Source organism: Melopsittacus undulatus, chromosome 5 (genome assembly GCF_012275295.1).
Source record: "Melopsittacus undulatus isolate bMelUnd1 chromosome 5, bMelUnd1.mat.Z, whole genome shotgun sequence".
In the NCBI taxonomy this organism is placed as follows: domain Eukaryota; kingdom Metazoa; phylum Chordata; class Aves; order Psittaciformes; family Psittaculidae; genus Melopsittacus; species Melopsittacus undulatus.
This window is the reverse complement of record NC_047531.1, coordinates 6,922,561-6,948,865: the sequence shown is the minus strand read 5'-3', so window position 1 is coordinate 6,948,865 and position 26,305 is coordinate 6,922,561. Positions and strand designations below refer to the sequence as shown.

The following is a 26,305-nucleotide window of genomic DNA, read 5'->3' as shown; positions in this document are numbered from 1 at the left end:
GCTGTCTAATTACTTTTGACTTTTCCTGGACCAGTTTGTTTTGTCTAAAGATTACAGTGTTGGTATACCTTTTAGTATTTTCAGACTCTAAAACTAATTATACTTTTTCTCCTTTTTTAACAGTCAAGAATCCCCTCAGTGAAGAACTACAAAAAATAAAAGTAAGTAAACTCACTTCATATTGAGATTTTAGTCTGTCAAATGATTGTCTATGAAGAATGGATACCTGTTTCAAAGGATGCAGATTCAGAATGTTTTGCATGAGATGAATGCACTTCTTGTGACTAATGTTTTAACTTTTTGGCTTTCATCTGTAGCAATGTAGCCAGGATTACAAAATTTGGCCGTGGCATGCTGGTTGCTTTATCTGCTAAGAACATAATTTGTGTTGTAGAGCTGTAAGGAAAGCTATAAGGAAAAATTGTGTTGAAAGTTTGAGATTAAATTTATCGCTTTTTCTCTTACTGTTACCATTTGGCTTTTTAACCTTGAAAGGACAGCTGGTAAGAGATGATTGACTTGAAACTCCAGTATGCTTAGTACCATAGAAGAGCAAGGGGTTAACCTTCAGAAAACAGACTAAAAAGCTTGTCTTTTTGATTCTGTTCCAGTACTTGTACCTGTATTTGCTTTTCCAACTGGAATATTAGGATATCTGTTTTGAGATGTCACCATTGAACATATCTGTAGTATTCTTAGTTTTGCAGCACGTGTTTTGGTGTCTGTCTCTTCTGGCCCTTGTCTTTCTGCCTGGTTTGTGAAACTTTTTGCTAGGCATACATAAGCAAGTATTGCAAGATAATTGTGTGGGTGTCTTTTGTCTGGGATTGAGCTCTCCAAAAGTGAATAATTGTGTATTCTGAGTAAGTAGTGGTAGCTAGTTTCTTGGGTGGAAAATGCTTCCAGTCTTTGCAACAAATTTTGTACAGTAAATTCTGAGGATTCATTCAAAATTACATTAGTAGCACAGAGGGAATACATCTTGGGCACTGTGTTTGACAGCTTGAGAACCTGCTTTGCGTGTTACTTTCTTACATGTTTCTTGTGTATTGTTCCATAGTGATCCTAGTCCATGCTTGGTTGTTAGCTATGAAAGTTGTACTGTTCAGTTTCTTCCTTTGTGGTCTGACCATGGATTTATGAAAAAAGAACTTGGTCATGTAAATGTTGCACATACCTGTCTCAGTGTAGCTCTTAGTGAAGTCAGGAGTGCACCTACTGGCAATAAAGGGAACTTGGAGTATTGCTGGCACCATGTGTGTGTGGCAGAGGACTGATTTTCCTCTTCTGCCATGCACAGTATTTTCCAGCCAGGAAATGAGTTACTAAATTTGGTTAGTTTCCTGGGGAGTACCAACTATATCAGTTTAATCTTGATGATAGTTTTGTAGGAGCAGAATAGGGAGAGGTGATACTTTTAATTGCTGATATCATCTATGGAAATTAATTTGTCAAATGTTTAATCAACGAAAGATGCGTTTTGCTCTTTGGTAGCAGTTTTATTATTGAAAAAATGGCAGCATTCAAATTGACAGACAGTGCAGGTGCAGCAGGGAATTAAAATATATTTAGTTTTTTTTCAATGTGACCATAACCAGCAGATACACAAACTAGAAAATCACTTTCCTTGCATATTTTCAGAATAAAGGCTCTTGTCTTAGCCATTTAACACTGCTCCAGGAGTCATAGCCAACTTAAAAATACCAAACCCATGTTTTAAAGTAGCTGTTAATACTTGGTGTATGTAATTGCATGTTCCTCATTTTCATATTTTGAATAATTCCTTCTAATATAAGATGTTTCTGGATAAATTTAAGGGAAATTGCTCCATATCTTGATAAGCTTAACTCCCTTGTAAGCAACAATTATCACCTCTTGTATCCATGCTTGTTTTGGAAATCAGGTCTTTGTACAATAGTGGCATATGCAGGAAGTATCGACAAGATTGTATAGGCCACAGCTTTCTGGTTTTATTTTTGAGGGTGGGTTTTGTGTTGTTGAAGGTAGATAACAAAAATGTTACTTTCCTATAAATTTAATGGGGGAACATGACCAGGTGGTACTTTAGCATGGCTTGTAAGTGCCACTGCACATCTATTAAGAGTCAAATTGTTTTAGTTTTAGTATAAATAAATGAACAAAAACACCACCCCACAAATTTCACCAAGTTTCTTTTGGGTCAATCCATAGTTCTCTTGGTAGCATAAAAATAACCTTTTGAATTGTCAGTTTTGACTTGCAGATCCATTGAAGTCCAGGCTACAATCTAGTTTCAGTCAAGATCTGAAAAAACAGTATTGTGAATACTTTGGTTCAAAATCTGATCGCATGAAACACTGACGCTTTCCACCTGTATGTGTAAAACCATTTTTCTGTTTGTTTTTCTAATTCTAGGCAGAGGAAATCAGTCTCATGATGAACAGCTTATATGCACTTCATGATAAATTGGCACAAGTAGCAGGTAACACTTTAAAAATATTGTGACTGAGAGTATTATGGCAACAGCTATGGTCTTTGCTTAGGTAGTGAGTTGCAATAACTGGTATATGCTGAGGCCTTGATAACCATTTAGAAGTTCCTTTACACTGCCTTTTCACTACTGCTGTGCTTTTGTTGAGATGTTTTTTAGTTAATGGGATAGGCTGTTTGAATATTACGATTCTATATGGGTTTTGATCTAATGTCTTAACACTATAAATCTGATTTTTATTAAAAGGTTTAAATATGCTATATGTGAAAAGAAATGTGTATTTCTTTTAAAGCTAATTATTTCACTATGGTGGAAAATTGTCTGAAACCTAAAATAACTTCACAACAATCAGAAGGTGGTTACTAATACAAGGAACAGTAGTGGTTAAACAAGATAGCCTTGTCAGACAAAATAGTCCAACTTAACCATACTAATTATATAGTAATGAAGAGTGCTGTGCATAGTCATGTGTCAGGTGGTGTTTAGGATTACTGTTAATTATTGTATATTCAAAGTAAAAAACTGCTTTTGCCTGGAGTCATAATAAACACAGCTTTAAACTGCATATTTACTTGCACGTGACAATCAGTAAATGGTAAAGTTAAGACTGTTTATAACTTTGGAATCTGGCAAGTGTCAGTTACAGTAGAATCTATCTCATGACTATTAAGCCATTTATCATCCTTGCTTCTTTAATACATAATGTGTTTCAGAGGCAGTGGTTCAGGATTCTTTGTTTTTTTAAGCCTTACTGTTCTTTGTGCTAGCTATTTGTTTTGTAACAGCAAGTTTCACCAAGAAGACTTTTTCACTATTATCAGATGCTACAGACACTTCTCAAACATGAAAAAATGTGGAAACAGCTCTGTGTCAGATACGAGACTGACAATGTATGTCAGGGCTATGGGAAATCTGTGAGCAATTTGAACCGCTCTGTAATAACTTTGAATTGCAAGAGTAATCTTCCTGCAGAAGCTTTGCATTTCCAGAGCATTTACAGTGCCTACAGTGAATAAAATAGATGTTTGAACAAAACTCACTGGTTTCTTCTCATTTACATCACTCTTTAACCCAAAATAGTGAAAGAATGGTTAATGTGAGTGCATGCAGAATAATAGTCTTTATTTAGTTGCTTTCTGACTATGAATTTCTTGCAGCATTGATCCTTTCGTGCATTGATTGCACCTTGATATATTTTTATCAGTTTCAAACTAATTCATACTTAAAAGAAGGTAGTACATAGTTCTGTGCAATAAATCACTGGGGTAAAAGAGGTTTTTTTCATATGGGGCAACCAACCTGAGGTGTGTAAGAGTGTCTTACCAGACCCACAGTTGGGTGCAGTACAGCACTGACTTGTAGTAAGTAGTATTTGGTTATGCTACTTCTCTCTTTCTTTGGAAAAGAAAAATCTAACAGCTTCCAGTTCCCTCTGTGTGTACTCTGGCCCTCCAGTGGCCATACAGTAAACAGCATACTTGCCTTGATAAAAAGTTTGTACACTTGGGAAAGAAGTTTGCTTCATTAGCTGGGGTTTACTTACATGCATGTACACTTATAAAAACGTTTCCTGTCTGCCTTATGATAGGAATTGGTATGCTCCAAGATGACAGCTTTCTTCCCCAGGTCTCAAAGGTGCCTTAGTCTCTATTAGTCGATTCCTGGCCAGGAGAGTCTTCAGTACTTAATTTCAAAAAATATAGCTATCCTCTCTGATTAGATGATCCCCCAAAGTGAAGCTGTTGCAGGATTACCTGGCTGCTCAGCAGAGTCGCTTTCATACAATCTGAAGAATGACTTAATTCATCTGTACTTAAACAGAAGTTATCCTCATCTCCAAGTTTCTTAAGGTACAGGAGGAAGAAGTCTGCCCCCCATTTTTTTAATACCATATTGATGTAGATCTGTCAGAATATCTAGAAGCTGTTTAAAAGCTGTATAATAGAGAAAGCTGCCAGAGAGATGGAGGGTTTGAAAGTGTTGATCTTGTACACAGTGCACCACTTCAAAAGAGAGAGAAGTAAAGGAATATAGTTTTACTAAAAGTAGTGCTTTTCAGGTCTGTCACATACTTGGAAAAGTTTCTCTCATTTCATACTTCGCTATGAATCATTTGTTCATGTTATAACTATTAATATTAAAAACACAGGCTGAAAACTTGCAGTAGTCTGTTCTGTTAAGCTTTATTCAACATCTTGACTACCATGTAGATGGTCCCTTCAGAATTTGGCTTCTAGCCCTCTGTTTTATTAGACTTTTATTTTTTCTTTTTATATTATCCAGTCTAAACTTCCCCTGTTTAAGGGGTAATGGGTTAAAACTTAAACAGAGGAAATTCAGATTGGATATAAGGAAGAAATTCTTTACTGTAAGGGTGATGAGGCACTGGAATGGGTTAACCAAGGAAGTTGTGAATGCTCCATCCCTGGTGATGTTCAAGTCTGGGTTGGACAGAGCCTCGGGTGACATGGGTGTGAGGTGTCCCTGCCCATGGATCTTAAGGTCCTTTCCAACCTTAACTATTCTATGATTCTACTGAGCTAGTTTCTTGCTTTTTCAGATTCAATTGGAGAGCAAGTGGTGGGGCTTTTACTTTAGAAGGTAAACTACCAAAAGTTGTTTGAAGGAAGAAAGTTGGGTTAACAGTTTGCTGACTTAGACTTAATATACTATGTTCCAACTATTCTCTAGATGCCTATTCTCTACTGTGTGCCCTGATATGATGTAAAATTATTTAATTATCCTAAAAAAATTGCTTTTAATGCATCACAGTTCTCAGAATTACTAGTCTGCCAAACCGTGTGATGAATAATGCCTACCTCATAAGAAACTGGAGGGAGATGCAGTATCTGCTTCTCCAGTTCTCAGTTGGTTTGTATCCGTGTGTTCTTGGCTACTGGTTTAGCCTTTCTTCAAAGCAGCAACCTTTTATAGACAGTATATATTTCAGTCTCTTACACTTTCTCCTAAACCAAAATATGTGCTTTATTTAAATTAGACTTCATTCAGGCATATGTTAATTAATAGATGTGTTTGTCTTTCATGGAGAGACTTCAATAGATCACATCCATTTTCAGTCTTTCAGTCAGGCTTGCAAAATGAATAAACCTAACCACTTTATCCACAAGAAGCAGCCAGCTACTGATGGGTATGACTCTACATGAGGAATTTTTATTTAGTTAGATGTTTCTTTTGCTTGGCATTCTCCACAGAGGATGATCTATCAGATTTAGATGGCTTCCTTGTGAGCTAATGGACAGCACAGGTCCTTGAGATGCAGAAGTGAATTAGATTTCCATATGTAATAAGGCTGACTGGTAAATCCATGGCTGGAAGAAAATCTTGGCAAAACACTTAACTATTGCCAATATTAATTTCAGGTGTCAGCTACTGTATCTCATTGCTGTCACAGGCTCTCTGTTCTGTCACTCTCCTTAATCTTTAGTTCTTCATGTAACTGATACTATGCTATTGCCAACCAGTGACTTAAAGACTATTTAACAAGTTCTGGTTTTCTACAGTGTTACTAAACTGTTGATTTGCCTTTGGGAGATCAGATAGTCTTACTTGCTCTCACAACACTTGTTCTGCTCCTGCTTTTCTTCAGATACCCACTTTAGTGTACTGCTGCAAGTAACCTGAAAGCATGAGACCTGCTAAACAAATGTTTTCTACACTGTTTGCTTTTTGTATTTGTTGATTTTATTGCATCAAGCTAGAGATCTGTGTTAAATCCATGTGTGCCGTAAAGTATTAGCTTTCCACTGGGTTTTGGTTCTGGTACCAAATGAGAGGCTTATTTACATTGTAAAGCAAATATTTAAAAATTCAGAATATTTCTGTTAACTGGATCTGCTGCAGCTCATAAGTAAAGCTAAATGCCCAAATAAGTCAGTTATTGTAGTCTGCATGGAAAAGCAGATCTGGCTTATTTTCTGTATTGAAAGCAATTGTGAGAACAGACTTAAATATTTCTTTAGAACTGAGCCTTTAGCTGCTTTTTGTTAGTGTTTCTAGGAGAAGATCTTGACTTCTTAACATGGCTTGCACAAGTACCCTAATAAAAGCAAAATAATTCTGTGGTCCTTGCTGGGATGTTTTACTTCTCGCCTCCCTATAAAGGCAAGTAGAATGGCTTTCTGATTCTACTGAAATTGAAGTCATCTCTGCACAAGAAAGGTTTGAGCACAAAGAGCCATCCTTTCTACAAGCCCGCGATAGGACATTTTAAAAGAGGGGCATTTTTTCTAAAGACAGACCTATCTTGCATGCAGACCTGTATAAAGTTTTTTTGCCTCTGCTTCAGTTTTATTCCTGGATATAGGGCCTCAAATGGAACAGCTGAGAAACATTTTTGGCTCAGACTATGGAAAGAGGGTTTCCAGGCCAAGTGGTTAATGATTGCACCAAAGTTATTCAAAGTAAGCCTTCATTTGCAGAACTATTAGCTAAATTGGCAACTGAAATAGCATATAGGAATATCCCACTGTTTGCAGTAAACCAGAAGGTTGCCTAACTTGTGAATTGCTTGATTTTCTGCAGGCTTTCAAATTCATGAGCTTCTCAGAAGAAAATTGTTAAATGATTCTCAGGAATAGAGGGGTTGGAATGAGAAAGTGTATCTCCAATTGCTTTTTGTACAGGACTGAAACTCTGTAACTGTGATTTAGCTTACTGGTTTAAAGAGTGGGAGTCAAGATGAAAGTGATTTTTATTCCTACCCCTTCTAATTCCCCCCAGCATTTCATGAGCGTAATTTGAACTTGAACATCATCAAAGCCTAGGCAGCAGAAGAGTTTGTAACTGTTGAATATGTTCAGGGGGAGTACAGTCTGAAGAAAGAGATTCAGAAGCAGGACTGTGAGGAAGCTGTCTGCTGAGTTTTGAGGATGAGACCAGAAGCTGTGAAGTCAGTGTGTTGGCTGCAGGCTGCATACTGCATAAATGTAATTCCTGGAAGAAGGCAAATGAGATTAGAATTTAAAACAACTGAAGTAATCCAGTAGTCCTACATCTTGGGAAGCTTTTGTGCTCTTATAAGAGTTAATAGTAATACTGTGTTCTCAAAAGAGCATCCAAACTGAATCCTGGGACTTGTTTTTAAGAATTAATTTTTCACAGTCTGGCCTTCTGCTTATGTGGGGTTTTTTTGTCTGTTTTCTGTGTGTTGACCTCATCCTTTCTATTCTTATTTATTTCATAAATGGGATTTCCAAACAAAAGCCTCTAAGCAGAAGGCCTCACCCCTCTGCTCTCATAAGCTGTTTTGTTGAGTGAAGTTATGACTGTCATGTTTTTTCTGTATTAGGACCCCAAGAAGACTTTAGATCTTACTGAACAAGAAAAAATACCCCCCAAAAACCCAGCTTAAATGGATGAATGCTTATCAGACCTGCTTATGTCATAGGACTAATACCTGACTGAGACTGCACATATGGGTTCTACAGAGATGTATTTCAGAATCACAGAATCCCAAGGTTTGGAAGGGACCTCAGAAGATCATAATTTGTTGTAATTATTCCATCAGTTCTAGATTTAAGCTAGTATGTTTTCAGCAGAGACTGTATGAGTATTATACGTAGTTACCCCAAGTCTGCTAATCTTGAAACATGAAATCACTGATGATTACAGATACAAACTTACAGGTTGTAGAGTTTATGCTGCATTAAAAGAATTTCTGCCTATATTACATACAGGAATAGCCTTAACTCCAGTTCTGGTACTGACTTCTAAATTGAGAGTGGGTTTTTTGGTTTTGGTTTTGTTTTTTGATAAGCTGGTGTCAATTTTCACCAGTTTTGCCCTCAGACAGACTCTGGGCTTTGAAAGTCTAAAATGTTGCATTTGAGTTATCAAGTGAAACAACTTTTAAAGTAGTGTCTTTTCTGCTTAGTGCTTGATTGAAAATACCGGCATGCACACAGGCTTGGTTCCAGCAGCACTTCTAGGTCAAATAGCATATGAGCACTCTTAAAAACAGTGCTCCCGTTTCTCTATAGCCCAGAAGCAAGAGAAGAGCATCCCTGTTATGATGTGCTTGCAATGGCAAATTCACTTATATGTGTTCAAGTACAAATGTGTTAAAGTAAAAGCAGTCTAAAAAGGACTTCTATCAGTCTAAAAAAGGACTTTTAACAGTCTGAAAAGGACTTTTCCTTCATAGAAACACTTATTTCTTTGAATCTCACTAGTGTGAATGAGACATGAAGATGCTTCTCCGTAACTTGCTAGTGTTTCCTGATTGCTCAGATTGTCTTAAGTGTTCTTGTCGGTGTAGGGAATTAATACGTGAAATGGCTCCATTTAAAGGGTATTCCAGTGTGGACTAATTTTGATTTTTAAATGCGTTAAGGGTATAAACAAAGATTTATTTTTTTTGTATATATATGAGTACCTTAAACTTTCCTAGCCTTGCTATGGCTTTGGGAATAATAATTTTGGCATACATTTGGGAAGGTAAGGCAGGCATAAGCCTGAGTCAGTAAAAGACTGGATTTGTTGTTTCCTATTTTATTGGCACAGTAAAATCATGGATTGTCACTGCCTATTTTTTGCATGAATCGGGTACCTTTATTTTAGCAAAGAAAACCAGGAAGATGGCACATGGCTGTGAGGGCTGACTGTACATTTTTGTACATTTGGAAATACTTTATTTCCTGACTACTTCTGCATGTTTTCCAAAATAATTGTAAGATGGTGAAAGCACCAGGCCGTGTTGGAAAAATCCCAACCAGGCCGTGTTGGGATTTTGTGTATGTTCAGGAAGATGATGAGTTCTTGTGATAACTTGGATCAGTCTGAAATATAGTAACTTCATAGTGACTGAAATACTACTAGGGGTATATTGCAACTGGGACTAACTTGGTTTGTATAAATGATAATACATGTTTCAGAGTAAATGGAAATTGTTTGGAAGAAGTTGAGTTGGGGTGCAGCAACTGTTTTATGGTAACATCCTTTTGTTAGATCTTCATATTACCTTTTGTTCTACTTTGAGTGTAAATACTAAATTATACTTTCTGAGCAGTACCTAATGTTGTATTGATGTGATTTGCACATGTAATTAGCTGTAACAGTCTCCAAGTTTTTTAACTTTTGAAGGAGAAATCTGTCCAAAGATTTTTTCCATATTCTTAGTGGAACTTTCGGGAATTACTGAGCTACTGCTGCTTGTGTAGATTGTGTTAACTGTAAGCTTGTGTGTAGGTGATGTTAGTTTATATAATGCAGTAATAAATAGATCAAAGTAAACAATATTTCTTTTTACCAGGGGAACATGAATGTGGCAGCTCTGTTCAGAGAAATCTTACCATCCGGGAGGCAGCTGAGTATTTAAAAGTAAGTGAATGAGGTATTTCTTTTTATTGATTGTATATAAGAATTGTGTAAGTTTCTCAGTTTGTAAGGCCCGCTTCCATAGCTAATGTATGGACTAAAGTTTGACTTATTATTGGATGTTATTTGGAAATGTTTGGAATTATGTCTTTAACACTTACAGTTTTTATTTAGGGATGTAGCGAGGTTTTGGGGGACAGGAAAGGTGAAAGTAACTCTTAATTGCAATGGAAATGTAGACAGCAGTGCTTCAATAGTGTGCAGTCTTTCTCCCCTTTAGTTACAACACCAGGGCATAATTTGGATTGATTTAGGTTGTTGACCAACATGAAAATAATAAGTTTATGAAATTCAAATTTCTAGAAGCTTCTTCAGAAATCAGTATACTATGTTTTGAGAGTAGAAAGGATACACTCTTCCTTTCTGTGGGAGGAGAAACAGATGCATGGATGTGTACAGTGGGCCTGACAGGCAGCAGCTGTATGGAGACACCATTCATTGATGCTTTAAATAGAAATGGTCAAAAAAGGCCTTTTTGTTAATTTGATAGGTGCAGAAGTACGAAATCCCACTCTCTGCTGTCATTCCCCTGTCTCACTCCCCAAATAAAACATGACTCTTGCCTTGTCTTGACAGCTGTAGGGTTTATTTTAACCCACATTGGTGTACCCTTCAGTGGAAAACTACTTCAAGCTTTTAAAAGGCTGAGAGTGTAACAGTTCTTTGATGGCATGGGGCAGGGGGGAAGAATAAGTTGACATAACTTTTAATGTAAAAATATATAGAACTTTTACATTTTGGCAAATGTATACATAGCAGGCAAAAAGGGGCAGTGTTTAGAATATCCTGAAGCAGCTGTTAAGGCTGGCTTAGGGTTTGGCAGTGATACTTGATATCTGTTAAAACCAGTACATCAGGAGGATACATCAGAAGATACTAAGTTGATGCCAGATAACTGATGGTCTGTCACATACCTATCTATTGTGCTGAAAGCATGATAGTTTTTATAACAACAGTTTAAGCTCTGATAAGTTCAAATTTCACATGACAATTTGTCATTTTGAGAATAAAATAGGAAACAGTTACTGATTTTTTTTTTTAAGTGCTTATTTTATTCTAGGGCAGTTAACACTATGTGAGGTTCCAAGGGGAAATGGAGATAAACCTTGGAGAGGTATAATTTCAAGTACAATAGTAACTTCAATTTTTGCTTTTCTTTGTCTGCAAAAGAGCACACAGGGCAAACTGTGGAGAAGGCTGTAGCTCATCAATGAATGTTCTCCTGTGATAGCTGACACCCACTAATTTAGAAAAGTCCATTTATATATAGTTATATCAATTCTTGAGCTACAAAGCACTGGTCTATTTGCAGAGTAGCAGCTGAATTGTGTTTTCCTCAAGCTTCTTAAAATAAACAAACAAAAGGCCTGAACTGGTTTTGCAGGACCCATTTTCAGCTGGGTTTATAACTAGTGTAGGTTTTAATAGTAGACTTTCAATGAGCACCGCCTAGTGGCTGAATATTTTTTCTTGCTGCAGATCAGAATTGTTAATCAAAAGTGAATGTGGCTTGAATTTTCAAACAATCCTTAGTTTGAGGGATGCTAGCAAGTCTGATAACCACTCATAGCGTTAGGTACGTTCAGTTTGTGTGGCGAACACTTAGGCAAAGTCTGAAGAATCAAGAGCAAAATGATACAGTTTTAGCTACTCATCTGTGTAGTATCTGAATTTTCTTGTGGCATAATAACTTTCTGGTTATTTATTAAATTACTCTTATTTGTCTTCTAACAGAATTTAGATCCAGAATATGAAAGTGTACTTAACACAGCATTACAATGGATCTTGAATAGCGGGGAAGATGTTGGCATAAAGTAAGTGGTCTTTATTAACTTAATTTCTTCTTAATACTGAATATATCCTTTTTTATAAATACTGCCTATTTTTGCCTAGGTGTCTCAGCAATGACCCAAATGAGAGGGATGTAACTAATGTGACAGATGTGAAGTATTTGGAATCCACTAGTCCAAAGATGTCTTTCAGGTGTCGTTTTCGACGAGCATTTGTGAACGTCACTCACAGATTGTCCATATTGCTTTTGGGTAAGTTAGTAAAAAAATAGGTGTTTTTTGTTTTAACTTGTGTTTACGTAAGTGCACAGAGAAAAGTAAACAGCATCTTTAAAAGTTTTTATTCAACCACAGAACTTGGAGTTCTCTTAGCACCTTGGTTATAGTGCAGTTTGTGCTTCTGTTGCACCACTGTGTTTTCGCATCGATTGCTATCATCTGCTGCTGCTGCCAACTGGATATATTCATGCTTTGGGAACTCATCTTTTCCCTGCCAAAGATGTACTCATGTTTCAAAAGTTGCAGGTTGAACTGATCTGAAAAAGCAAAATGCTCAATAAAAAGACTTGATAGCCTTAATTTTGAGGGTATTTCACTACTGTTCCAGGAATTAGAAACATAACTACAGAAAAGATAATTTTTATAGTGTTAGGAGAAGTTGGATACCCAACATGATTGTCACCACAGCTTCTTGTGTAAAACTATGTTGTAAAAAAGTATTTACTCCTTCAGTAAAACTGACTAATTTAGTTTTGATAGTTAAGATTCAAATTCTTACACGTTTATTTAATTCTTAACCATAGTGAAAACTATGCAGCATAAACATGATACCGCTGAGTGCAGACACTTCTTTCCATGTGGCTGGCTGGAAATACTGAAGATGCAGAGTTCATCTCATACACCTATTGCATATCTAATGAATTGTTTATCCCTGTATCTTAACAGTCTCATGCTTGTGAGAAGAAAACTTGAAACCTCCTTCAGTAGCATTTTGATGAACCAAAAGAATCAGAGGCAAACTGTCCCAGATTGCTGTCATTCTGATAATAGTTAGTATGAGGGTTGAACTGGGATGTGGAGATGAAACCTCGTATCCGAGTCAGTCACTGGTCTCATCAGTCATGCTGAGCAATTGCTGCATATCTCAACTTTTGTATCTGTAATTGAGATTAATTTGAAGCACCTTTTAAAAAATAAAGCATATAACGAAAGTTAAATGTATTGTCGTTAACACTGATGTTGGCTTGAAATGGTGTTCCTCAGTCTCTTTGATATACCAGTTAACATTGCCTTGTGATCACTGGTATACAAAGCAAACTGTGTAACTGTAATTTGTGTATATGTGTGTTGAGGCTTTTTTAATTGTTAAGAGATCCTGAATGTAGTGTAGACTGTTAAATAACAAATGCTCTAGTACCGTTTAAAGAGTATTATACATCTTAATGCAGGTGTAGCAGTGGTCTGGGGAGTCCTGCACTACATGAAATACCGTTGGGCAAAAGAAGAAGAAGAAACGAGGCAGATGTATGATATGGTGGTGAAAATAATAGGTATGGCTTCTTAAGTCACATCTGATATATCTGTATCAGTGCTGTAGAATCTTTCAAAGTACTGCCATTAATTCAGTTGCAGTTGCTTCCTGTTTAGTTATTGGTTATCATGCTGTTAGATTTCTTGGTCAGATGCGTGGTTCATGTTTTAGTTTCTCTTTTTTTAATCATCCTTTAAACCTAATCAAAGCTTTTGGTATAACAATTGTAATTTGTGTCCAGTTTGGCTGTAATAAATTCCTATTGACTTGGTCGTATTTTATCTTACCACAAAAACCAAATAAAAATGCAGTGACTAAAAACATGGTGACATGTTGCTTTATTTTAAATCTCTTTTTCAGCTGTCTTTTGGCTAAAATATCCAGTCCTAAAGCATGTGTTAGCTTTAAATTAATCCTTAATGGCTTTTCAGAGAAAAAGCAGCTTTTTAATTAGTCACTTTGAGCAGAAATTACTTTTCTAAAATAGACTGCATAATTGAGTTCTGAAATTCTGCCTTTCTGCTTGGAGCCACAATGTTTTCAGTTGTTTGTGTCTGTAGGGTTTTCTTTCTGGTTTGGGATGCATTGTTACTTAAGCTGTCTTATTACTTTCACCTATAGCAATCATAAATATAGAGATGGTAGACAAATTGGAGCTGTTTTCCTGTTTTTGCTGTTTTCTACCTTTTTTGTTTGCAAATGAAGTTTTTTGGGGGAAAGAAAGCACCTTATTTTCAAATAAGGCTGTCTCTGGCAACAGGTAAAAGTACCAATCAAGAATAACTGCAAGAACTCTTTTTCCTTTATTCTAAAGTTATTTGGGGTACTTGGAGGCACTGTAGGTGATTAGTTTTTTCTTGATTTGCGTTCAGCATGGTTAGGAGGAAAATGCTTCAAAATACCAAAAACATCTTAACTGCTGAAATTGGAAGGGTCTTCAGAGTAGCTGTTTATTTATTGCCAGAATTGATATTTATTCTGAATTTTTGCATGAACTGCATAGTTACCCATTTTTCTTTTGGTGTCCTCAGGTGTTCTAAGAAGTCACAGTGAGGCGTGTTCTGAAAATAAAGACTTGCAGCCTTACATGCCTATTCTACATGTGCATGATTCTCTAATACCACCTCAGGACAGGTATGTTCTCACTAGGAGTACTGAATTTCCTTTAAGTAGGGAAAAACAGTAAAAATAAATTGGTCAGTTAATTTAATTTAGAAGGTTGCATACTGTAATGTCTTGGAGATTCTTATTCACCTAAGTATGTGTGGGGAAAATGTTGGATTTCTGCTACGTGCTGGATGTCAGCTATGCAGATTTTTATAACTCTGACTTGGTAATTCTTGTTTTGATTTTTAAGGAGGAAAATGAAGAAAGTCTGGAATAGAGCAGTTGACTTCCTTGCAGCAAATGAATCTAGAGTTCGCACAGAGACACGAAGAATAGGTGGTGCCGAGTTTTTGGTTTGGAAATGGATGCAGCCTTCTGCAGTTTGTGACAAAATTTTAGTTATACCATCGAAAGTGTGGCAAGGCCAAGGTACTGAAGTTTAGTTCTATTTTGCGAATATGATTGTTCTCATTTCTGCATCGTACTGCTATTTTGTTGCTTGAGGATGAAAGACTTGTATTCTCTCACACCTTTAAGTACTATGAACTGTCAGTGCTATTTCTCTATTATCTTGTCCGCTAGACTGTGCATTCAGTGTCTGCCTTGTTTTCAAACAAAATGAGCTCTTTCTGTTACAGCTACTGGAGAAATACAGCAGAGGGCTTGTAGCCAAAGTGAGTTGCTTGTTCCTTTCATGGATTATAAAAAAAAATAAAATACTCTTTAGTTGGTCAAATTCTGACATCCCTTATGCTTACTGGAAGTAATGTTATTGGTTGTATCTGACAGCAGGTAAATTGGAGCTTGTGGACTTGAGTTTCCTACTGTTATCATTGAGGTACCTGAAGACAAAGTTTGGAGGAAGAGATGTTTGTTTATTTGTTTATTTTGGAATGGGAAACTGCTGGGACAAATGACTCCAGTCAGCAGAATGTGGAATTTTAGTATCTCTTAGTAGTGCTCCCTTTCTGTTAGAAATGGTTTTCTCTACTGTGTTTTGCATTTGAAGCTCTGTGGTGCAGCAAAGCATTCTTTAATGGAGGAAGCTGTTGTCATACATAGATTTTTGCAGTGGATGGAGCAAAGTGGCAGGAACCCACTGGGTTTACAGTTGTCTGTCATCAGTGATCCTAGTTCTTAGGGTTTTTTGGGTGGGTTTATATTTTTGTCAATGAAAAATGACATGAATGGTCATGTCTACTAGTGTCTTGAGCGTGATGGTAAGTGTTTAAAGTGAAATTTTAATAACTACATGTTGTGACTATCTTAAAGAGTCAGTCTTGCCTTACTTTGTTCTGTAGTGCTGTATTATCTCTCTAGTGGGACTGAAATAAATGCTGTGGAAGATCCTTGTATGTAAACTCATCAGCTTATTTTGATGGTGAGGGAGGCGAGAGTGGGTGCTTCTTCAGTTTAGTTCAACTTTAAATCAGATGTTATCAAGGTTGTACCATGTGTTATTTCTGTTGCATTGTATGAGATGCTGAAAGAAGCCTAGTTAAAACAGACTTTCTGCTCTCCTTAGTCCCACTTACAGTAAAAATTCCCACTGGCAAGTAATTGCACTCTCATCTATGTTCTTGAGTATTCTAATGTTAGTCTTAGTTTAAGTAATGCAAGTAGTGACAGGCTCTCTTCTTTTGCTTTTTACTGGCATACGTTTTTATTTGTAAGAAGCAATGTCTTTATTTTTTTCTTGTAAAGGAAGATACATTTTAAAGTAGCTTCTTTCAATGTGATTATTTCCTTTCCAAAGACAGACAGAAAGAGCTGCTTTGTGGCCTGGAACACTTAACACTGTAGCAAACTTGATCACCTGAGTGAAAGTACTGCTAAGGTTTTGGTTTTGTCCCAGGCCACTTGCATGTTTTCATAAGTTCTGTGTATGCTTTCTGTCTGTGGGTCTTTTTGTGTTTCTGTAAGTGTAAAGTAAAACTGAACACTGCTGTCAACTTGAAAAGCCAAACATTTCGAGTTATTTGCAGGTAGTTGGTATGTTATAGAATGAGGGTCTTACTATATTCTTGGATCCAGATTCTTTCTTGTCTGTGCAAAATGTTATGTTGGGTTATCATTATATACTTCTCAGTTACACTACTGGTTTTAGCATTCTGTTGCTCATTTTAAATCATTCATTGGAAATGAAGGCTCCTTTTTAAAATACCTTGTGAAAACTACTGTAGGCTTGAGGTTCTTGAAGACAGTCATTGTCTTGCAGTAATAGTAACGTGGCATTCTGCTGTGACAACTGTGTTACATGATTTCTGTTTCTGCAAATTTTAGTAAGATGTGAATAGTAACTTTATTACAAGAGTTGCAGAGCTTTTTCTTTCTAGGATATTCTCAATTAGGGATGTGCAGTGCAGAAATGGTGGGTTTCATCAACAGCTGCCTCTGTTCCACCTCTGTAATACTATCATGATGGATTTTCAAATGCTTAAATTGAACATAGCTTCTGCAAGCTAGGTACATTATAAAGCTGAATCTTCTGTGTTGTTTATTGTTCAATACAGGCTGTAAAACATGATCGTTCCAGTTCTGGAATTTCTCATTTACTACTCATTTGCTCTCAGTTTTTTTTGTCCTCTTTGACTGCAATATAAATCACTCCATAACTTTCTGTCCTGTGTTAGAAGTCACGGGATTTTCCTGGATTTTCCTTGGTTTGGAAGACTTTAGTGTGTGATAGCTTAGGTGCTGCTTGGCTACATGGAATTCAAGGCTCTCTGCAAAGCAGTGGTTTCCAGAACTTCCTAGAAAGACAGCTCCTGCAGCTACTATTGGGTACCATCTGAATCTGAGAATCTGATACCTACTGTAGATCATTGTGAATGTGGACAGAATAATGTACCTCTCAGCTGTGGCTTTTAGCTGTGTGTTGCCTAGAGTATGTATTTAAGACTAGACTTTCTCTGAAATAGGATATATTGACACCTATCCTATTTCATTCAGTTCTTTTAATAGCGACTTCCCTAGTTTTCTTGTTATGTTTGTAGTTCAGCAAAGATCTTTGAAGAACTGAAAATGCATACTTTACCTCTAATGGAGGGCCATGGAAATAGGGGTGGCTGAAATGACAAAGGTTATTTGGGCTCTGTACATCTTGGTAGTCAGCAGGCAAAGGCTATTTTCACATGCAAAGGGTCTTTCTGTTTTGTGTTCCTTGTATAAGTCTTGTACTTTTTGCACAGCTGTTTCTTTCCTGATGTTAGGAATTCTGTATGTATGTGTCACTTAATTTTTTTGAAGTATAAATCAATGTTCATTGTTCAGTTTTGGTGTTTGAATATAAAACTTCATAAATCTAACTACTTTTCAAGACTGCCAAGGTTTGAACAAACTCAGTGCATATAAAATCAGACTGAATTCTGGGGTTTGAATCTTGTGAATGAATTTCAAGGTCACAATTTGTTTAAGCTGAGGTCTGATAGTGCTCTGTGGCAGATCACAATGCTGAGAGTATGCGCAATTGAAGAAGAAAGCTTCTTGACATGTCAGTGTGTACTAGGATATTGGTAGATAACAGCATGCATGAAGATCTAGGCTCTACTGCCTGTTAGCATCTAGACTTCAGGCATCACTGTGGCTTTTGTCCAGTATTTCAGAACTCATCCTGTGTTTTGACAGACAGTTTGGGATTTGTTTTCTTCTGAACTGGGCCACAATAAAGTGGTGCACTTATTTTGAAATGCTACCCACTGCATACAGTAGATGTTTATGTCAAAAGAAGAAAAAGGTAGGATGATGGACAGATGTGACTGTTTTGAAGCAACTGATAGGATAATTGTCAATCGAAAAAACAGACTTGATCATGCTAAAATGTAATTAAATCAATGGAGTAGAAAACAAATGTGTTCAGTTTGCTTTTGAAAGAACAGGTACTATTGTCCTATCATGCCTCTCATAACTGGAGCACTAAAGAGAAGTAGGTAGACAGAATTCCAATGTAGCTAAATTAACAGCAATAGCTAAAGTTCCTTGACAGCTCTGGAGATGAGATAAAGAGGTTCTCTGAAGTACCACATCTAGGGTGATATTTCATCCTGCAGCATGGAAGATAACCTGTTACCTTGTGTGAATGACACCCCTCCTCCATGGCTTGTAGGAATATAATCCTTTCTCCATGCAAAAGAAAAAAACAGACCAAACAAAGGCAAACCCCAAACCAACCAAATAAAACAACAAACCAAACCCAACAATAATAAAATAACCCCAACCCTAAACCAGCTCAGTCCTTAACTATTGCAAGAAAATTCTGTATTTTCTGGTGGTTATAAAATGCTATATCCATCCTATGCTGGTCTTCTATAGCTGAACTTAACTGTATTAAGGCCCAATCAAGTATACTCTTCTCTCTTAATAACATTTAGTGGGTTTTATTTCAGTGTATTTCTTGTTTACTGAAGAGCCTAGTGTTGCATTATACACATTAACACAACTTTTTTAACTAAATATTTTTTTGTTCTTGCTTTTGGTAAGAGGGGTTAGTATTTAAATAAATTATAGTGATCTCTGGCTTAGCATGAATAAAGCTGTTCTTGAGACACGTGGCTACCTGTACTTCATGCAGGTCTTCAACCTTATCCAGTGCATCAAATCCACATATAAAGATGTGGGCTGTCTAATAACCCATTGTGGTGATACTGGGGAATCCCTTTAGCACCAGTACAGTATTAATTCAAGAGGTATAGAAAGCTGTACTACAGTTTCTTAGATGTTCATTTTGAAGTGTGTGCAAGAGCCACTTTCATCATAGGCATATTCCAGTCACAGTGGTAAAGAGCTTGAAAGCACATGCTTTTAGCTGCTGCTGTTGTTTGAATCTGGAATGATACAGTCATCTCCGGTTTAAGATAATAAACTAAAGTACATTATGATTGAAGTACAAAGTGACTTCCTTTTCTTGAAGGTGCTTGCTAGTCCCCAAGGGGCATTTATGAAAGGCCTAAGAAGTTTCTTGTCAGTGACTTGTTGCAAAGTTGTGCTTCTCCTTTCCTATTTCACCTCTACCTTTTTACCCTCATCTTGGGAGTCTTGCTCTCAAGATCTGCTTAGGAAAAGAAATAGCAGTTAATGATGGTGTAGCTTCAACTGTTGTCCCACAAGAACATCTGCTTATGCACTTATTGTGAGGAGAATATTTTGTATGCTTCATACCAGTGTAATTTTTCAAATAATCAGTGTTGAAATCTGAATAGGGCTGTGTTTTAAACTTGCTCTTTTGGGGTGAAGAGGAGAATTAATTGTTACAGATGGGCAGTGAAGCTGAAGAGACACCTATTAACCTATTTTGAATTTTGCTGTGTAGGTACAGCATTATTTTAAACTTGTGTGTGTCTTCTTTAGCCTCCGTTTGTGGTCCCAGTTCTGGTATAAATTTTAATGCTTATTCCTGTGCTAGCATTGATTTTGTGCCTTACTGATTTTTGTGGCCATTTTTTTCCCCCTCTACATGAAAAGCTCCCTCCAAGTTGCAAAACTTTCTCTTAATTTACTCTGACTTTGAAACATTTTTGTGAAAAAGCAGATTTCATCTTTATTTTTATATGCTGCACTGCTCTGGGCACACTTGCTCTACGAGTATAATGTTCCATTAAGTTGGTGGCAGATTGGTTTTGTGCTGGTAGTATGTTCTGGCTGAATTCATCTCTGCAAACACCTGAGATCTGATAAAGAGGACATCAAGGTTATTAGAAATTGGATCAGGCAAAGCTCAGTGATGTAGCTGGAATTCATAAACAGCTTGCAGAAATATTGATCCTCTGGGCCTAGAGTCTCTGCAGATAACTTCCCCATTCTTTTCATGCTTGGGTTAAAACCATGTGCTGAATAAACCTAGCTATTAACAATCAGCACATAATTTCCTCAACCCCACACCTTTTCAGGTCCAGGTCCATGACTAGGCTACCCCAGATCACCTTCTCCAGCATGGTGTGGTGCCCCAGTGTACAATATGCTGGTGACATTTCACCCCCCTTGGTCTGCTGGAGCCAACCTACATGAGTGAGGTAAGTCCATTTATTTTTCAATGTTGCTTAGTTCTGTAAAGTTTTTATTGTATACCCTATGTGGAATTTTTAATCAAGGGCAAAAAACTTTACAAAACCATGTGCTATTGAAAAAGGACTTTTTCCTTAAACTATAGGGAGCTCAGAGATAGATGCAGTGTCACCAGCATATTTAGAAAGCTATTCATTCTTAAGGAAAACCAGGCAGTTGTTACAGGTATTGGTGACTCGAACTCTGTATATTCTAATAAGTTCCCCAAATAACTAAAAATGTTGTTATGGTAGGTCTTGTATTAGATTTGGAGGTCACTTTTTCTAATTCCTAGTTGGCAATTGTATTTTTTATGTTTTTCCTCTTGGATATTTACATAAAGAGTGAGTTTGTCTATGCCATATCTGCAGGCAGTGAGTTTTCTCTTGGTTGGTGCTTGTCTATCATGTGCTGGGTCTTCCACATGACTGAATTTCTTGTACAGGACACGGTTTTTGTTCTGGTGACATACAGAAGAGCATTCGTGTATTTCGGACATGCTTGCAAGATTTTATGTTAAAAGGTCAGCAGTAAGGAGGACAGACTTGTAGTGACATCTGTGCAAAAGTGAGACTTCTAACACTTGCAGTGTAACATCTTGAATGTCAAACTTTTCCAATGTAGGGATTACAAAGGAGAAGCATTAGCATCATTTTGGAGCATCATTTTTCTTACTGAGGTTTTTAATCTTATGTTTGAACTCTTGAGTCTATTAATTTCAAGTCATCAAAGGAAAACTTTCTTCAAGCCTTGAAAGCTGTTTTGCCAGCTTATCCCCTTCTGTTTCTGTTGCTGCTTGGTTGGCCTTTCCCAAGGTGTGCGACTACCTTACCTGTATCTGAAAGGGTTCCTTTATTTGTCATCTGGTGGTGCAGTCTGTTGAAACTCCTACAAGCAGAAGACTTTAGAGAAGTTTGTTTTAGAACTTCAGAATGTATGTCATGGGATTGTTCAGCTTTGAAAGTGTTGCTGTTATTTGTAACTTCCATTTTTCTTCTTACATCTGTTCTGTGTTTCATGTCAAATTTCTGCAAGCTTTTGGTCACGTGTATAGAGCATTTAGCATTACAAAAGCTTCATCCTTGTAGAGTGCTCTTTGGCAGCTGTTACTGCAATGCAGATGCAATACAAGATTCACCTAAATGTCACTCTGCTTCTTAGTCAGATGGGCAGTAAATTGCCTCAGATGTGGAAGAAACGAAAATTCATCAGGCAGTTAAAATAGAATGGTTAACCTATAGCTCTTAAAATTTGCTCCAGATGTTAAGAATATTTGTATTTTCATGGAGATGTAATGCAAATACTTTCTCTTCAGCTATATGGTGCTTTTTAAAATATCCTGATTTCTTCCATGTACTGTGGCCTGGACATAAGAGGGTGCATTTTCTTTTTAAATGGAGAAGTTGTAAACCCAAAAAAGTCAGTTAAGTATGGTACCTTTTGTTCAGCGCAGTAGAAGACTATGGGAAATGTGATTTGCTTGACGCTTTTTCATATATGAAGGAAAGTATTATTCTTAGCAAAACCAGCAAGGTATTAATGTCTAAAGTTGACACTTGTTAACCAGATGGTATTATGATTGTCAATAATATTAAATTTGTTTTTCTTTGTAGCATTCCATCTAGATAGAAGAAATTCACCACCAAACAGCTTGACACCATGTCTAAAGATTCGCAATATGTTCGATCCAGTTATGTAAGTAAATCCAGTTACCTGTCTTTATTTCTGCATTCATTTGGAAGGGTCTGTGTCTATTCTGAGAGGGGTTTGGAAGAAGTGAGTAAACATAGATACCTTAAAAGAAACAAATAGGTTGTACAAAAAAAAGCCCCAGAAACCAGGCAACTCTTCCTCTTCATATCTGGGAGGTGCCTTTCATCCTGCGTTGGCTTGCTCTGTGTCTTTGGGTCACTTGAATTCTGTCATTTAGTCAAACTGCTTGGAGCAACAACTGATCTTTCTCCATTAGTTAACTTTGTAAACGTTCAGTTATACCAGCTGACGGGAGACTCCTGTGGCCTAACAGCAGACTGTATGTTTCTGAAATATTGCTGAGTATTTGGACTGTCTTATGAGCTTACACAGTTTGCATTTAAAAGGCTGGATTTCGGTAATATATTACTTTCTGGCATTGTGGCTGCCTACGTTTGAAGCAAATGGATTTTTGTAGTGAGAAAGCTTAAAAAAGCCCACAAACAAACTAGTGCAGAGTACTGGCTTCTAATGCTCAGCTGTAATTCTAAAGTATGTACTGTGTATGACTAAGTAACAAGCCTTGTTTGTCATGCCAAGAGTTAAGGAAGAATAATGTTTTGCAGTGTTTTAAAGCTTTGTCCACTCACTGTCTTGTTATATCCCTACTGGCTGTGGACTAGACCATGTTAGGAGTTGGGGGACTAACACATAGGTTGTGCCAGCTAATAATTTTTGGTCTTTAAAGCCTGGTTTGTCCAGTGCAAAGAGATAGAGGGACTTGACTCCTGTGAAATAATTTCCTTCCCTGATGTGATTATATAAGGGGAAAATGCTGTACTGTCTTGCAGAGTAAAAGTGAGATGCTGTGGGACTGAAGAATATGAGAAGTTGAGTGGAAAATAAAAGCTATTGCTGCAAATAGGGAGTAAAAGGAAGTAGGAGGAGACACAAGCGATTGCAAAGTTTGCATGTATTTCTTCAGTACTTTCACTTCAGTTTCTAGCTACGCTTAATTACTTTAGTTCCTTGCCTTGCTAACTAGAAAGCTGATCGCTAATTTAGCTGAGGACAGTGTGGACCCCAGCTGTGGCTTCTTCCATAACTTCCAGGCTGCAGTAGGGTGAGCAAGACTGAAACTTTATTCATTGTGCTGGAGGCCAACTGACCCTCCTGCAGGAGAGTGAAATAAAAGATGAGATTTGGTGAGAATTATGGGTGAGATTAATGTCCTTATTGTCCTTGCTGCAAAGGAGACTTCATGAGCTATATTGGTTAGTCTGAGTAGTACTGGAATAAATCCATTCCTGACACTTTACTGTAATACTTATTGGCATGCTGGATTGGCTACCTTCTTGTTTCAAAATGTTAGCTGTTCACAGTGGCTGTTGTGGAACTAGTAACTGAGGTGTTGTTTTTGTCAGGGCAGTCTAACTATACAGGTTTTATCTTTGCTGTGAACTTTGGTGTTTTTCAGTACTGATGCAGTCTATGCCCAGCAAGTGCATTAAAAAGAAAAGAATCATTATAGACTAGGATTTGTTCTCTTTTGACACTTCTCTGTAGTGTCTGTGTCCAATTAGCTATTTTGAAGCTTCTAATACATTCACTTTTCATAGACCTTTTCTTTTGGAAGTTGACCTACGTCTGTTACTGGGCTGTTGAACTACAGTTGTAGTGGGATATTTCATCCAATTCCATATTGCATCCCTTAGCCTATTCCTCTTCCATGAGCTGTCTTGCAGAGGACTGCTGCTTAAGGAAAAACTTTTTATCACAATCTTGGAGTAATCTTTAAAAAAAACAACCAACCAAAACCCCTAAATAAATGAACACAAAACCCCACCAGCCAAAACCCTCACTGCAAGACAAACTACTTTATTCAATTGCTTATGTCAAAAGAGGAAGGAGATTTATATTCTGGTCCCAGATCTGGAAGGAATGAACACAATCACTGATGACCTGAAATGCAGAATGTACCAGTAATGGGATTAGATTGGCAAGCACCGTTTTGACATTTACCGCAGGGGCAAGCTATGTTTAACAAAATCGGTTTTTAGCTGCTAATTCAGTCAATCTATTGTATGCTAACAGTAAATGACTAAGTACTTTTCAACAATATGCCAATAGCTGGTAAAAGCAGCCATCCATAATAGAGGGCTTTTCTCTTGACCTGAGAATTGTCTGGGGAACGTACCAGTTAATTTATATTAGTGCTAACAGAGCAAATAATCTTTCTGCTGCCAGAAGTCAGAAAATTCACCTGGCAATTATAAACCCTCAGGCCACAGCAGCAGACGTAAGTTTGGGCATATGTTCTAGGCATTTACTATGCCATACACAAACCTGTTTTTTTAAATACTAATCTTAATCATTCGGATAAGCCCATTTTAGTGTTTCTGCATCTACCACCTAAGTTTTTACTAAAGAATGGTTCATAAAGCATGGGTAGCATTCCTGCAAGACTCATTGACAGCTAACGGAGCATACATGTTCAGGATCAAGGAAGGACAAGTCATTCTTGTTAGGAGCCTATTTCATTAGGGGAAATCACAGTTAGTTAATAACTCATAATGTTTCATGTCCCAGGTCTGCAAAACATCCAGAATCAAACTAGATTGAGAATGCCCTTCTACTTGATTTGCAAACAGCAAATGGGCTCTTGGGGGCAATGCAGTGACTTCAGTGTTTTGGAAGAATGCACAGCAAAGACAATTGCTTCTGATGATAGGATCTCTACTTACTGTAGCTGGCTTGCTGCTGATGACAGCATGCTTCTCAAAAAGACATGGACATGAGTCCTGGGCTGGGAGGGAATCCACTGAAGTAAAGATTTCATAGAATTGTAGAATAATTTAGGTTGGAGGGGACCAATAAAGGTCTTGACTTTTGCAACTTGGAATGACTTAATTTCCCTAACATCCAGTGCACAGCATGTTATTTAGAAAATACTGTTGTTTACACAGAGGGGGGGAAGGTGACTTGTATAATCCCTTCATTTTAAGCTATCTAGTAAAAACAAAGCACTTGTTTCTTCCACCCTGAGTAGGAATCATTTTCTAACTTTTGTAGGGTTTTAAATTGTGATTCCCACTGGAAAGTCTCTCCCCCACTAGGACCTTCATTTGGATCTTCTTTGCACCCTTGTGTCCCTTTTCCACTTGTTTTCCTTGTTTATATATGATCTGCCTTTGTAAGGGGCATCAACTGGAAGGTCTGGTCCTCTGACCAGTCAAGGTCAAATGACAGAAACAAATCCAACATTCCTTGTTGCCAGAGTCCCTCACTTGTTGTGTTAGTGTCCTGCTTGACAGATTCAGATAACATCCCATAATAATTAACCTCCCTGTGTACATTCCATCCCCCGCCACATTCTTTTTCATGAATTAGGAGGACAGAAAATTAAATATTTCAAGAATTTTTGGCATTATGTAGAGAAATTTATTTAAAACTACCCAAAGCTCTTGATAGTGTTATTGAAAGAATAAATTCATTGTTTTTTTGTGTACAGACTATTCAGGAAGGCTTAAAGGCTTATTAAGGCTGTTGAAATTGTTCTTTCTCTGCTTAGATTTATTAGGATGAGAGTTCCCTGCAGTACCTTCACAAAAATACATGGACTTGTGTCTTTTGTAATGATGTACCTAAAGACTGATTGACAATAAAATATTTTTTGGGGAAAAGCCTCCAAAATCAGCATCTGATTTTAACAACTTCTATTTCTGGATTGTCTAGGTTGACATGTTCTATTAGTACCCTATGGGACAAATGCAATTTGATGCTTTGTTTGGGATAGTGAATAGCTATTTCAGTGATGAACAGTGCATGAATAGCTAAAAAGCTCCGTCAGCCTGCTGAAGCCTGACATGGCATGTTGCTCCTGTGACTGCTGGTAAAGGTGATACAGTAAAGGGGCAGAGGCCTTTATGCTGCTGTCTTCCTTTGCTCTTCTTCCACTGCAGTAGGAACAGCCTAGAAGTGGCCTACTCCTTGCAACAACAAGCTTGTCCAAGCAGGTTGTGGGAAAACGAGTTTAAGACTGCTTGCTGTTTCAGACAGGAAGGTGATGGCAGGCTGCTGGAAGAGGAGGATAACCCCCTTGTCAAAATACAGATCATTCCTTTTGATTCTTAGAGCTGAATATCCTGAAAGTGGTCTGTAGGGCCCAGTGTACTGAAGAGTCAATAGCTAAAGTACTAAATCTGTCCCAAAGGCGTTTAACAGAAAAGGATGTCAAGTTACAGAGAAAACAAACTCAGTGGGGAAGGATCAGGTTGTTGT

The 26,305-nt window shown here is 37.3% G+C and overlaps 1 protein-coding gene across 1 annotated transcript in view; it reads left to right on the top strand.

Moving 5' to 3' along the window:
• Window positions 1-26,305, top strand: part of LEMD3 (LEM domain containing 3) — a 53,640-nt gene that overhangs the window by 24,550 nt on the left and 2,785 nt on the right. Inside the window, exons 2-10 of the mRNA XM_005155162.3 lie at window positions 124-161; window positions 2,395-2,461; window positions 9,741-9,808; window positions 11,600-11,679; window positions 11,759-11,907; window positions 13,104-13,205; window positions 14,218-14,320; window positions 14,544-14,722; window positions 21,946-22,027. Coding sequence (XP_005155219.3) covers window positions 124-161; window positions 2,395-2,461; window positions 9,741-9,808; window positions 11,600-11,679; window positions 11,759-11,907; window positions 13,104-13,205; window positions 14,218-14,320; window positions 14,544-14,722; window positions 21,946-22,027 — 868 coding nt within the window. The remainder of the gene's footprint in view (window positions 1-123; window positions 162-2,394; window positions 2,462-9,740; window positions 9,809-11,599; window positions 11,680-11,758; window positions 11,908-13,103; window positions 13,206-14,217; window positions 14,321-14,543; window positions 14,723-21,945; window positions 22,028-26,305) is intronic.